Here is a 15547-nt window from a genome sequence, read left to right as displayed (position 1 = left end):
GTAATCCATCTGGAACGTGAGGTACAATAGCTATTAGAGATGTAACATACAGCTTGCAGTATTACTATCATTCTCCTACTCAAAAGGGTCCCTGAAGTTTCTAATGCTGACTCTAAGATTAAATATGAACATTTTGAGCTCTCCCTTATGATTCTTACCCCAAGGGGGAGAGGGGATCTGACGTATCTCACAATATAGATGCTATCACAATTCATCTTATAGAAAAAGTACTACCACCACTAATTCAACATCAGCAAAGTTGCCTCAGTTCTAACCCAGTAATGAGGGCAATTCTCCAAATTCAAATTCTGAAACAACTAGTTATCTTGAGTTTCCATTAAATTCACAACATACCTCTTCTGATTCATTTGTTATTGTCTGAGATTCTTCCAGCTCCTCATCAGCTGTATATTCTTCTTGTTCTTCCATTCCTTGCTCATTATATGATTGCATGTAATCTTCATCCTAAGGCAGTAACACAAGAAGGTAAACAGACATAGGCTAACTTTACAGAATCGCAAACCCGTTAAAGGATAGGGTCTGTATGCAATGTTACTGTTTCCAGAACTGGAACAGAAGTATCGTATCTATCAGAACTGTCAGTTTTAAGTGACATATCATATAAGGTATAATTAACAGGGCTTTTAACTAGACAATAATTTCAATATTATCAAAAATGTAACCAAAACAGTTTTCATTGAGATCGCAGCAATATCATTGGGATCCTATCTGCTACGGTTTGGCCCATCTACTTCTGTCCTTCTACATCCTTTGATTAGAAATTCACAAAGTAAACACTGCGGTACTTTCTTACCGAAGGAAACATGCACCTATAGCACATACAAATCAACATCATATTTTACCCCATCAAAAACATGAACATTCTTAAAACATTCTTAAAACATTCTGCAAGTGCTTACATATGAATGGGTTCAATTCTGAACAATTATGAACATACAATGAGAGCAAAACCTTTCTTAAGTAAGTTGCTTGTATTTTAGAACACCTCACCGATAACATACAGTTTTAATTAAGATTAAATCATTTCACTAGCAATTAAAGCCAGTGCATGTTCTCTAATATGCTGCTTAAATTATATTGAATTATGCAGGTGACATTTTCTGAACTAACCTCCAATCTCTTTATTCAGGTTTAGACAGTTCTCAGTTACAAAAAGGATGAACGAGCAGGACATCAATCACTTTGGGATATTAGCACCTTAAAGATGTCTTTAGCAGGTCAATAATCTTTTCACCTTCGAAGGACTTTATCAGATCTTGTCTAAAGCCTGGATAAAAGCTTTTGCATTAAGTACTTCTAACAATTGGCAGTGTATCTCCACCACACAAAGCTGTTTTCTTCCTTAAGGATACAATCCTCAAGGTCATGATTCTCAACTGCCTTCCAGCATGACAAAGGAGCATTACCTACTGCCAAACAAGCTGTCAACACAAACTTTGTCACAGCCCAGATAAAGAAACTGGCAGACAGTGATAATAGGTCTAATTTCCCCTCCTCCCTAGGGAGGTAAACAGATTTCAAATCAGTCTAAAACCCTATGCACATGAAGCAATGTTATCTTTGAAGATACAATAGAAAGAAACTCACTGGAAATTCATCTAGGGGTTCATTGATTTCAAGGTCTAGCACTTCATCTTCTTCTCCAGGCTCTTCCCCATATTCTATTTGGTCTTCTGTCAGTTCAGGATCATTGCCTTCATAATGTCCTTCCTCTGCATACTCTGAAGCATATACTTCAGGTGCTTCAGATTTGTCATAAACAATTTCATCTTCCCCTTGGTCATACTCAGACTCATGTTCTATTGATCGATTGTTGATGGTCTCAGAGAGTTCGTATGATGTATGAAGTATGCTAGATGTAGCATTGAGGCTAACTGTGACACCTTGAGAACTACGGTATAGGCGGGGGGAAAGAAAAATCAGAGGTTGAAGTGTAACAGTCATCTACTCAGAAAGATTTAGCAAAACAAAGCAAACCAATACAAATTCTCTAAGTTGGTGGACAAAATTGTACCTCACACACTATTTGACTCCGTGCCATATTCTCATAATGCATACTGTACTGCAGCTTATCACCAACTGCAGGCTATTTGACCAGGGGAATCAAACCAACCAGATGGTTTAGCAGGTCAAACTGGCAAAAGTTCTCCTTGGTAACCAAAGCAGACTGGATTCAGTTTTTATTCCAAGACTAACAAAAAATACACAAAATTACTATAACTGCATCCGTTTTCCCAATCTTTCAAAATAAGCTAGTAAATTATTTTTTACTAAAAAGCATTAGCATTGTTCCTTCTTGAGTATCTTGAATTCAAACTTACACTTTTGACAGATTTAGCATTCTATTCAAAATAACATAAAATATGTAGTCAAGAACTGCCATTTAAATGCCTAAGACATTCTGAATTAGTAACAGTATGGGCACAGGCACCAAAAAAAACCAATCAATATAAGAGCTGGAAAGATTATCATCTGGAGGAAAAGCAAAACTCGGAACGTACTGTTTACAACAGCTAGTGCAATCAATACGAAAGAGTGACTAACCAACTGCAGACTAGTTATAAAAATGGGGGGAGCTCTTACTGATTTGAGGGCTCTAGGTACAAGGAAAAAAAAAGATACTTTTTTTAAATTACATTCTTAATATTAATTATTTTCATAAGTTTGGGGAAACAAGATCCAGGCAGCTTTGAGCTATTTGCATCTATCAGACAGGGAAGATTTAACACGAAAACCAAGACATTATGCCGGATTATCATTATCCTCCCAACTATAGAGGCATAAATGAGTTTGAATGGAAATAGAGGGAGAGGGGAAAGGAGTGGAGCAAGGCTCTCATTCCCCAGCAATAAAACTGCTAAAAATGAAGACCTGTCTACAGAAACCTGCTTCCACTGAGCACTATTATCACACTTCAGATACTTTCTCATCACTCGTGCAGTCACATAGCCATCCCTGCTGCCCAGGGCTCAAAAGGAGGAAATCCCGAGAAGAAACAGCAAGGACTGTAACCAGGATTCCCCATTTTGAAGGGAACACTCCAACCCTCACTCCTGCAGGGAGGAAAACAGCAGCCAATGGAGAGATTAATGGTCTGAGGTATCTCACCACACCCTCATCATTGGAACACATGGACAGGACTTATCCTAATTCCAGCCAAGGATATAAAGGAGATCTCAGAGGAACATATACATATTATACACATATACACATATGTATATATATTCATAACTCTTCAGACGATATGCCTACATAGCACGCAACAAGTAAAGGAAAAGCTGGCAAAACACACAGGCCATTAAAAGCAACAGTGGTACTGCATCACTTCTGTATCACAAGCATCTTCCTTCCCTCTTCAGTCCAGCTTCAAAAGTAAAAATGTCAAGACACTTGTTCTGATTTGTAATGCCCATAATTCAGTTGTGGACCTGTACCGGCACCGAGTATTCACAGGGCAGAATCCTCAGTGAACTCCCAGAGAAATACCTGCTCAAGCCTATAAACTCAGTACAAAATTTTCTGCTGTGCAATTGTACACAAATATTTAAGCAGCAAGTCAAGTCTTACAAACTATGAAGCTCCCCTCCTCAGGATCTTCAGAAGTAAGACTTTTTTTAAAAGAAATATGGCAGAAAAGGACTTTACAGGAGAAGGAAGCCTACAACGATACCAGGAAGGTACAGAACAAGAGCTTTCTAAGTATTTATAAATAATTCTAAATGTATGGGAGATGACACGGTTTCTTCTTCATAAGCTTTTTTAGTAGACTTGACTTCAATTTATTAGAATAACATAAAAACATATAAACAAAAAATCATTTTACTGAAATTCTAACAATGCTACTGAACACATTATATATACACCATTAAGTAGCTGGCTAGGTAAAAAAACAGAATTATTTTAACCAATAACTTCAGTTTAGTAGTTATTAGTTATCAGTAGTGGTAGTCATTAATAGTTTTGAGTTATCCAAAACACAAGATTTAGAAAAGAGATACCGGAATTCTTGTTCCTCTTCATTGTCACTTTGCAGAAGATCATCATTCAGCTCTTCATCTGACAAGTCTGACTGATTCTAGGTTTCAGAAAAAGTCAATAATGAACATAGTTAAAAGTTTACATCCTTTTTTTAAGTACTGAAACTACTGAAACTTCTGAATGCTAAGTGTTTTTATGAAGAACAAATCCCAGACTAAGACCATATCTTCAATTAAATTACCTAATTAAATGAGAAAAAATACGCAACACAAGACAACACATCTGAAAATAAATGTTTGACAGTCTTATGAAAATTTACAAAACTTGAATTTGCCTAGCTATCAATGCTTCTCACTGATGCATTCCTACATATAGCCACAGATGACAACTCACTTGAGAAGTACCAGGAAGAAAGGTTAGCTTTAGTGCTCTTATTTAACTGCTTTGTGACCTTGATGCATTAGGCAAATCAAGAAAAACTACTAAGTTACTACAGTTTCTAGAGAGCAAACATAGAAGACTGGAGGAAAGGATATGATGATATGAAAAAAAAAAACAAAATCAAAAAAACATAATTAGTTTGTAAGTAAAAAAAAAATAGTGCCTTTTCTGAACTCCTCCTAATTTGCCTATCATGTTTTCAGTTGTTTTTTCTTTCTTTTTTTTTTTTTTTTTTAAATAATTACTCACTAGGATAGAGATAACTGTTGCTCAGCAACATTATTTCCATCCCCTAAGGTAATAGGGGCAGAAAGGTTATACAAGGGCAGATTTATCTAGAAGTACTGGGATGAGATTAAGTAGAAGTAAGTTTAGCCTAAATAGCTCAGGGAAAACTTCCTGAGAAATCTATTATTATTCTATTATATGAGTCCATACCCACTGATACTGCTCAGAGCCCTGTAACAAGGAAAACTGAAAACAGGAATAGAAAAAGCACAAGAACACATAATACATTGGAGAAATTTAGTATTGGGTACTATTCATATGGATTTTTAATTTTTTTTTTAAGTTAAGTAAGTAGCTTTATCAACTCACATTTCAACTACAAAGACATATGCAATGTTAACTGCTTACATTTCTTAGTAATTGCCTAACACACATCTGCAATCCCTATCCTCCTGGAATTTTATTTTCTTTTTTAAACCAGTACATGAGACAAAGGAACTTCCTACCTTTAATAGGGATTACTTACAGAATAATTTCAAGAAGCTAACTTCCAACATTTAGAGTGTGATTATAATAAGCTCCATTAATTATAACTCAACTTTTATCAGATCTGGGTTTCTTAATAAAGCTATTCATCTCCAACTACAACCCTAAAAACTATTTTCTAAATGAATTCATTTAGCAGATAAAGTAGAAAAAGAGGTGACTAGCCAGTTTAGACTTCCCAAACAGAAGCCCTGTTTCTCCTGCAGATATCTGGCAAATCCAAACATACATTTAGTTCTTTTCATACAGTTCAATTTTGGAAATAAGTATCTGAGTGAGGAGTCTATGGCAGATATGAGGGAACTCGCTGATGCTCCCCAATGCTAGCTGCTTCCATATTCTTCCCTCACTGTAAAAGGGGAAATCCTCTGCCTACTCGTTAGACAAAGTAGTAGTGGATTGTGTGCAGTGAGTGGATCTTTAATAGACACCACTGATTGCTTTTTTATTTACTCTCTGGTAAATACTGCTGGTGTTTGATGAGTAACTTTTAATAGCCAGGAAGCTGGCAGTTGAAGTGAATTCTCCAGAATGCTAATCAGCACTCAGGAGGTATAACTGGTTTGGAGGTGGGGTTTTTTTTGTTTGTTTTTGTTGGGGTTTTTTTTTTTTGGTCTTTTAATTGTTAAGTCAATAGGAGCTACAGAGAAACTGATTTTGAGAACCATCTCCTTTTTGAACTGTGTGCCATGAGAAGAAATACTGTCTCAGGAAAAAAAAAAAAAATCTAAAAGTTTTATTTTAAAAAGCCATAGCTGGAGGTACTTCACAAAAGGAAACAAGAGCTCTGAGTGCAGAGCGCTCTGGAAACAGGGCAAATCTCAGGTACCTGTGGCTGTCAGGCTTTGATGTAGTGACCATAAGACACATAAAAGGTCACACCAAGTAACTGAGGTGGGCAAGTTGAACAACATTCACATTTTACTATCTGTAACAATTCACTTCAATGCACATCTCTTACCTTTTTGCCAGTCAGCAAGTCCTCTCCAAGCAAGTCATCATCAAGTTCACTGGAAAACATTAACAAATTTAAGAAGTAGAACCTTAGCAAATAGAAACAAACACTATATAGGGTATACACCTGAAAAAACTAACTTGAGAATTGTTGTTGAGGCTGCACAAAGCTTTCCTTTTAGCAAAGCATTCTGCAAGTTGAAAAGGTAGATATATATATATAAAATGAAACAATAAACCATACATATTAAGTAAGACCATTCCTTCATCTCTATATGCTCTCCTTTCCCTATCTCTCCATCTATAATGCAGCACATAGACCTAGACTAAGCGTAGGCATTTAAAACATGGTTAGCTAGGTCCCCACTCTAGATCCTTCAGGTCCCCACTCTAGATCCTTCAGCCAAGCCCGTTTGGGCATATTGTCCAAACTGCTGTTTCCCACCTATAGAGGGAAGAAACAACATCTCAGTCTACAGGCCACCCATATGGCCCAAGCTGCACTTCAGAAGGAAGCACTGGGAGGCCAGCTGGAGTGGGAGCCATTTCAGCCTAGACCTTTCATAAATACTTTATTCCCTCCTCAAGTTGAGGGTAAGGTCAAACAGACATTTGTAGGATGACAAAAATCAAATGCATGTCTCACCATCTTCATAAGTGTGGCTAAAAATTCCCATAAATAGGATGCAACACAAAGAATTGCAGTCCAGATTAGTTAAACTGTAGCACAACTGCTTTAGCACAACTTTAGCTTTCCTTCAGTGAAAGAATTATCTAGTGACAGGAATAAACAGATTCCCCCTTCTATAATAAACACTTACTATTGACAAATGGCAGTGTTAGAGGATGTATGTCCTCATACTAAAATGACGTGCCAACATGCCAGCGATCTGAAATATCACAGAATCACAGAATCTTCAGAGTTGGAAGGGACCTCTAGAGATCATCTAGTCCAACTCCCCTGCTAAAGCAGGATTGCCTAGAGCACATTACTCAGGACTGCATCCAGGCAGGTCTTGAAAATCTCCAGAGAAGGAGACTCCACACCCTCCCTGGGCAGCCTGTGCCACTGCTCTGTCACCTGAACTGTAAAGAAGTTTTTCTGTGTGTTGGAACAGAACTTCCTGTGTTCCAACTTGCACCCATTGCCCCTCGTCCTGTCACGGGGAACCACCGAGAAGAGTCTGGCTCCATCCTCCTTCAACCCAGCATTTAGATATTTGTAAGTAATAATAAGGTCTCCCCTCAGCCTTCTCTACTCCAAGAGAAGAGCTGTAATTCAAGAATGTGAACTTATTTCTAGCTGCACACCTTAAAAAAAAAAAAAAGGCCTTAGATACTATATAAAAATGAAATCCCCGAAGTGAGAATGGACGATATGAACAGAATGGGAATAGGCGTTACGAGTTCTTTAGGACTACATAGGAAATACTTGAAAATAGGGAAGCCAATCCCAACACACAAATCAGTGCTACAAGTTGTTTTTGCAGATGGATACATCTCTTTCGGAGCTGGTTACTGTACAGATCATGCAGGGGTGGGAATGAAAATCTCATGGGCTAGAAGAGAACACATGATATTCCAAAACAGCACTAAATAGCATGTTATCATCAGTACACAGTATTTGTCCATAGTTACTGATCTCAAACATTTCCAGGAATGACTGAACATTAACAACCAGCAATTGTTTTGTGCTCACTGCAATATTAAACAAAAATTGGGACATAAGACACATCGTACATCCCAAAGAATTTAAGCCCTTTATTTCAGAGAGAAAACTCTACATAACAGAAATGGTCTCAGAAGAATTTAGACCCAAAACTGAAGTAGGGAAAAGTCACTAATCTCTTCAGCTGCCAGTAATCTGACAAACCCACCAAAAGGTTTGAAAATATTTCCCAGTACTATGGTCCACCGCTGACAGCTTTTAATAAAACTGCACTGGAGAATTCCAAAAGACAGCAAGAGCATGTGTTATAGCAGCGTTCAAAGACAAAAAGCAAGTTCAGATAGTAAGAAATTCAGATCAAAAAGGAATGGACAAGAAAGGAAAAGATTAATTTAATTATCTAACATAGTTGGGCTATTCAACGCATTACTAAAAAAACATCTTTAATGTGAATTTTTTAAAAAAGACTAAACATTTTGTCAATAGAAGTGCATCCGTACTCTAGATTTTTAAAAGCTTTGGCTTATTACTTGACAGTCAAAAAAATCAGCACTAGCACATAAATTACACTTGTAATAGAATCAAAAGTGTTTCACAGAATGCCTCTCAAAACCTATTAAAATATTCAATGTCATTCAATATTTTCATTGATAAATGAAAACAAGAAAAATCACCACTGGTGAGTTTTTGAATAAACAAAGTAACAGTGAAAAGCCTTCACAGTAAAGTGGACCTATCTCAAGCTTCTTTTGAAATAGCCAAATCTGAAGTTAGATCAGCAAGAAGAGGGACCAAAATTACCAATCTGACCACTAAAAAAAAGAAAGAAAAACACACACACAAAAAAATCCAGATGCTGAAAGATCTTAGGTTATTGAGAAACTGACAAAAACAAATGGTTGCAATCTGATACCACAAAGCCACACAAAATAAACTGGAATAAAAGTACACACCTGTGATAGTTCCAAAGGTAACCCACCCTCACTATCATCAAGACACAAAGGTCTTTCCAAAACCATAATTCCAGAAAATTAAGGTTAAAATAATCTAAGAGTCGACTGCTCTCAGAAAAGATAGACCCATTTCCTCTCCTTCCTCAACTCCCAATACTCAACATTCCCCTCACTGAATGAATTCAGCTCAACAAATGAGGAAGAGAAAATAATAATAAAAAAGAAAAACAACAAGAAATGGAAAGTTTTCTGTCAGTGTAGAGAAAAGAATAATCCCAGAGAAGGATCAGAACAAGTGAATTTCAGCAAAAGTCAACTACTAAATCAGCCCTGCCATCACACCAGACAGCACCAGAACTGCATGTTTTTCCTAAACCCAAACTTTGGGCTCCTTATAGAAATAAATGTATAAAATAACAGCCCATGATAAAGATGTCAGACTGGTCTCCAATTTCATGAGCATGCCCCATTAAACATGAGCAGTAGCAAGGACACAAGTGTTTCAGGAAAAGAATTTGTAAAAAAATCGTAATGGGAAAAATTCTCCAAGAACAATGTTACATTTGTACTCCCAAATAACAGGGGCCTTCCAACTCTCAGTTATCACCCTTCAGTGTCTGAGAAAGGAAAGAGATCTGAAAATTCAAAATTATTTAAATGACTGGGGGATGGGACCCAGTTAAGTAGAAACACAGTAAGAGTTGGTTGATCAGGACATAATACTAACAGCTTAACCACTTCACTCTCCCCCACAAAAGTGATTTAGGTTGCAAAAGAAAGCATGAAGGATTAAAGAAATAAGTCTACTGTGTCCGTTCGGCCTTTTTCATCTTCGAGAAACTGTCGTATCTTGAATTAGGCCACTAGTTAAAAAAATTCAAGCAATTACATTAGGCAACAACACATCCATGTACAGCATTTGAAATTGCCCAGACAACCATAGAACTTAACACTTCCAAAGACAGTGTGGCAATCTAAAAATAATAATAAGCTTATAACTTTCTATAAAGCAGCTGTTTGACTCTTAAATTTTCTGAAGCATTAGGAGTAGGACAGCTAAAAACAAATATGACCAGCCAGCATCTAAGAGCCCACCTATTCATACCATGAAGTCAGCAAAGGCAAAAAGTTCAGAAAATATTCTAGTATAAAGTATTTTGCCTGTAACATTGGCCTCAGTATTTCTGAATACCCAGAGCTGGGGCTGGGAGACAGCATGGTACAGTGACCCAGCCTGAACAAATTATTTTAATTACACTCTCAAACCAGATCAGTTCTTTCATGCAGTTCACCATCCAACCCACAAATAGCTGTGCTGGCATGACAGAGAGCAGACACTTCACCAGCACACAGCACAACACCCCATATACTGAAGGTATTGTCCAAATTCCTTATTCACTCTTACCTCCTAGAGCAATGAAAACTACCCACTTAACCTAGCAGAAAAGCACAGAAGAGGAAACTAATCTCTCCGGAATGACAATAAATGTAGAGCAGGCTGATTCACTCCAAGGGCTCAGCTCAGTGGAAAACTATTTCGGGTAAAATTTGTTTACTACACTCACTTGAATGGTTACTAGAAAAAAAAAAAAAAAAAATCTATTTGGAATGTTCCCCCCCACACTTTTACAGTGAAAACCACTGGCAAGTCTGAACAAGTGTCTCTGTTACTAAAATGGAATAATAAAAAAAGCAACTCCACAAAAAGTGAACAGTTTTCTCCCAGGAAGAATAGACAAGTCCAGCCAGCAGCTTAATTCAAATCTTTCCCTTTTTTTTTTTCACATACAAACACATGCTCTTATTCTCCCTCAAAATAACTAAGTTCATACATACTTCTAAATCTTTGCAACAGTCATTTTTCAACAGAAGCACATACCTAAGCTCCATTACTCTCCCTCCATGTAAAACTGAAGTAGGACTTTTAGGATAAGAATTTAAATATCTAGTTTAAAAAAAAAAAAGTTGGGCAAATTCAAGTAGTAGCAAAAATCTAACTACTTAAACCACTGAGATCTACTAAATATTTAAAAGGAAAATCAGGACGTTAATTACACACCACAAACACTTTATATTTATTCCAGTTTTAAATGGTATCTCTTCATACTGCTCTCTATATTCACAGAATCTTCAGAGTTGGAAGGGACCTCTAGAGATCATCTAGTCCAACTCCCCTGCTAAAGCAGGATTGCCTAGAGCACATTGCTCAGGACTGCCTCCAGGCAGGTCTTGAAAATCTCCAGAGGAGGAGACTCCACAACCTCCCTGGGCAGCCTGTGCCACTGCTCTGTCACCCTCACCGTAAAGAAGTTTTTCGACATATTTGAATTGAACTTCCTATGTTCCTCAAGGCAGGTATATGTTTGACACAATCTAGCATCACTTGACACATGGCTAACAACCAACATCTTCATTAGTATCTGAAGGTGGACTACTCTAAATATTACAATACAAAATGTCATAATGGGAAAACAGAGCAATGTAATCCAGCATACAGAAAAAGATGAAAATATCCTACATACCTGTCCCAGTCGTCATCTCCAGCTCTTCTTCTCCAAGACCTTTCTGCACCAGGCTTATCAAACTGATCAAAGTCATCATCTGTAAAGAAGGTGATTACATTAAATAATTCTTACTGAAATGAAAAGTGTCTGAAGCAACCACTTAGGTGGGATTTTTAGAGGGGGTGTTGGTTTTTAGATGATGCAAAAATACCTTTTTCTATTTTCCATTTTAACATGAGGAAAACAGACAAATACCAACATGCTTCAATAATAAAAAAAACCCATAATGTACTATATAATTTCCCTCTTCTCACTATTGAGGTGAGGGTGACCCAAGAAAAAAAGACAGAGCATGAGATAAATCACCGGAAAATGCTGCGAACTAAGACCATCCCAGAGACAGGAGCTCCCCAGAAATGCAAGAAACTGAGGTGCGGTGGAGGTAAAGGGAACCACGTCTACCAGCTCTCTGCTTGCTTTGGGGGCCACAAGCTCATCAACCCACACTGAGCCTGCAAAGGCACTTTGAAAATAGAAGTAAACCTCAGGTCAGCACAAGGCAGGATGATACCAGCAACCCGAAACAGAAGAGGGAAGTCAGGTGTAAAACACCAACTGCTAACTCAACTGGGGCATTAAAAACACTGGAAGTCACTGAAGCAGGTTACACTGGGTACCTAAGCACCCACATGCCTTCCAAGATAAAACTGGTGCTCCATGTATTTCTCTCAACAAGCATCCTCACTTTAGCCTATCAAATCTCAAATTACTCTTGCGCAGCTTTGTTTGGAAGATTTAATATATTTAAGTAGCAAAACTGTCATTTACATTTATCTGCAAAGGCTCATCTGCTCTTTTCAGACATCCACACGTCTCGTCATCTGAACTGGAAGCACATACCTTCAGAAACACTCAGCACTCACTCTCCCATCCTGTGGCTACAGCCCAACAGAAAATGCACACCTGGAATCAGTGTCTTTTCACACATTTTGATGACTTTTGTGAGAGTCAAACAAGTGAGCAAATAAAAATTATGCTCAACACATGGGGAATCTGGATGCAGTTTAATGGTCTTCAAAATGCAGGTAGTTGAGCAATCCAGTCCTTGCTGCCTGACAGTCTGAATCAGTGAACACTAAGATGCTATCTAGCCTGTGATTCTCCTGACTGTATTTGCACCCAACTCTCTGAGCAAGTACAATGACAAGGATCAACTGGTTTTTTGTGTTTGTTTTTTTAATGAACCTTCAAAATCAAGTCTGTCTTCAGCTCTTTAAACTCAACCCAGTATCCTTTAGTGAATATTCCCTGCATGCAACGACAAACCCATCCACTACTTACTTCATAAGATCAAAATACAGGTGTTAGTGACCAGTAGAACTAGAGGAGAAGGAGGTAAAAACATTAAAAATAGAAAATTCAGTTCCTGCAATGTCACTAAATTAAGAACTTTCAAACCAAAAATTTCAATGATAAATAGCTATGAAAGTAAGACTGCTCAGTATGAATTACGATGCAACACAAGTCAAGTGGGGCAACTCTCTTGTTCTGAAACAGTAGGTAAAAACAATTCCCTTTGATCAGGTTCTCCCTTTTACTCCCTACAGACACTTTTATATTTTAACTAATCTTCTATATTTAAACTATTTACATGGGCTAACACCACTGAAACAAACAGTTCTTTTACATCTCTCTGCTCAAATATCTATATATTGCAGCCTCCTTCAATTCCAATTCCTGTTTCACCCATGGGGGAAAGCTAGTAAATGTTTGGATATCTGTCTATCTTCCTCTTGTACACTAAATTATCCAATTTTGTGGTCTCTGAAAAGAAATGCCACCTTGCTCTCCTTATGGTCATTCAAAACCATGCCACAGTGATTATCTTTGCATTGCCATTTTAAGGGCACAAATGGTCATTGTTCTTACAGCTGGATTGCAGTAATCCACTAACGTGATATAACCACCTCCAAAGGTTTTTGTTTTTTTGTTGTTTTTTTTTTTTTTTTTTAAAGTAATGATACTGGTTTTGCAGCAACCCAAATTATGAGTGTCCACGTATTAACTAACACAGCTCAAGACAACGACCACCATCAGGAAGATAGTAACTTCATTTTAAGCTATGCCTGCTTGCCTGCAAGGTATCATATTTCTTCATGCCAGTCATCACTTTTAGAAGTAGAAAGCTGTATTATAAACCAGCACCACTTGAAGACAAGATCTTAGCTGTTCAGCACACAATTCTTATACAGATGGACTTTCATATCAGCCACGTTTAAATCTAGACAACACAAAGTTTTATATGCCAAACACGTTTTCTCTGTTGAAATCTCTCTACAGCAAAAAGAAACACTCCTCAGTACTCAGTATTCATATTATTTTTCGAGGCCAGGTAGTTAAGCTTCATGGCCATAGAAGTACTTCAACCTAGTATTACTGCTAGTGAAGAAACAATACCACAAGAGGGTCCAAGTTCCAGCCAAATTTCTAGCGTAGACCTGAACCCCCACTCAGGCAATATCACAAACCTCCATCCTCCAGCTCTTCCAACCCCTCCAAATTTCTCACGTTGTATTCCTTATTTATGAGCAACTCCTACCAAAATCCAAAGCTGAATTACATCCATGCAAAGCCCTTTTCACAAGTCCCCTCTAGCAAGATGCACACAAAAGCCTCAAAAATGAATGGTCAATCTGTGTGTGGCGACTGCACCTTGTAAAAACTGTTCCACATATGCCCCACCACATCCCTGTGTTCTGATCTCTTCTCTCCCTGCCTCATCACGTACTTAGGATATAAAGATTTTTGGGACAGAGGGACACAGCTTTTCTTTTTTATGCTTATATGTTCTGTGACAGTTGACACTGATAATGAGCGTTACAAATTATGCCATTTTGACATTAAGTGTTGTCAGAGTCCAAAGCAGGCTGCAGATCTCCTTTAGAAAAGGAGGTCACAAAAGTCACACAGCTACAAATAGCATTAATTGCCAGCTTCATCATTTGTGAGATACCAACCATTGTAATAGACACAGGCCTTACACCTGCAGCATGATGTGATACCTAGCAAACCTCAGTGAGGCATCATTTTTTTCCATTTCTGAAACTACACATACTTTTATTTTTCTTCTACCTGTCTAGGCAATAATGTTGGAAAATATCTTAAACAACAACCAGGATAACATGTATGGATGTTTCTCCTTAAGAAACTCTTACAAGTCAATGTTTGTGTCAAGCATGGTTAAGTGCCTGTAAAACATTAACTTGTACAGAAAGAGGAACATTAAGCATCAGCAGAGCACAAAACCTCTGAGAGCAACAGCCAAAGATTATTTTTTTTATAATTCTCAGTACTACTGCATGGGAGGTGAGGAAAGAAGGAAAAAAAACAAAGGGGGGAATCCATGAGCATAAGCTCTTTAAGCAAGAAAATGTACATTGTAGGAGTTGGATGAGGTTTTGTGTTTCTTCCAGCAGTATCAGTGCAGCTTACAAAGGCAGCTGTACGTAGTGACTGTTGCTAAGACATGCAATGCAACGCTATGGCTCCTCGTTTCAATTCAAGGCTCTCATGGCAAAGCTCAGCAAGATGTGTCTGCATTAGCTGGGTATCAACTGGAAGATCTTGACAGGCGATCACTAAACACGCTAAACCCCTTCTCTAACTTCCAAGCAGCACTAGATCAAAAAACCAAAACCAAACAAAAAACCACCAAACAACCCACAAAAAACAAACAAGACCTATCAAACACCAAAAAAGCGCTAACTGAGTAAGTACACAGGAAAACAAAGGAAATAATCCACCATTTGGCTCCTCCTACTGCAGCTCTAAGAAAATCACCATTATCAAAGTGACAGAGAAGTTGCAGGACGCTGCAGAGACTGACTAACACTGGCTGTTTTGTTAGACCTGCCTGTCACCCAAGGATCTGGCCAGCTGTGAATCAGAACAAGCACAAAGACAGCCAAACGCACTTGGTTTTTTCACTGAAATGTTCCTGTTTGCTTTATACTTACCCTGGTGCAGCACCAGCAGTGCTATAAGCTATTCTATACATCTTACTTTTTCATTTTATGATATATACCCACAACTTTTCCTGCTTAATAATAACAGATCAACCACACTAAAAATCCACAAAATAAAAGCCTAATTTCTCTTTGGCTATGCTTATGGTAGTTTCTAACTGTGTGGACACCTTTTCAATAATACCTTCACTAATCATTTTTCTATGTAAAATGAAAAGTCCTAAGTTA

The 15547-nt window shown here is 37.8% G+C and overlaps 1 protein-coding gene across 1 annotated transcript in view; it reads right to left on the bottom strand.

Moving 5' to 3' along the window:
- Positions 1-15547, bottom strand: part of RBM33 (RNA binding motif protein 33) — a 250480-nt gene that overhangs the window by 91309 nt on the left and 143624 nt on the right. The window contains exons 2-6 of the mRNA XM_009886788.1: positions 11313-11421; positions 6176-6224; positions 4020-4096; positions 1609-1912; positions 355-465 (exon numbers count right to left, since the gene is read on the bottom strand). Coding sequence (XP_009885090.1) covers positions 355-465; positions 1609-1912; positions 4020-4096; positions 6176-6224; positions 11313-11421 — 650 coding nt within the window. The remainder of the gene's footprint in view (positions 1-354; positions 466-1608; positions 1913-4019; positions 4097-6175; positions 6225-11312; positions 11422-15547) is intronic.

Source organism: Charadrius vociferus, unplaced genomic scaffold (genome assembly GCF_000708025.1).
Source record: "Charadrius vociferus isolate BGI_N301 unplaced genomic scaffold, ASM70802v2 scaffold255, whole genome shotgun sequence".
NCBI classification, from domain to species: Eukaryota; Metazoa; Chordata; class Aves; order Charadriiformes; family Charadriidae; genus Charadrius; species Charadrius vociferus.
The sequence above is the reverse complement of the archived record's forward strand: the minus strand, read 5'-3'. Positions and strand labels throughout refer to the sequence as shown.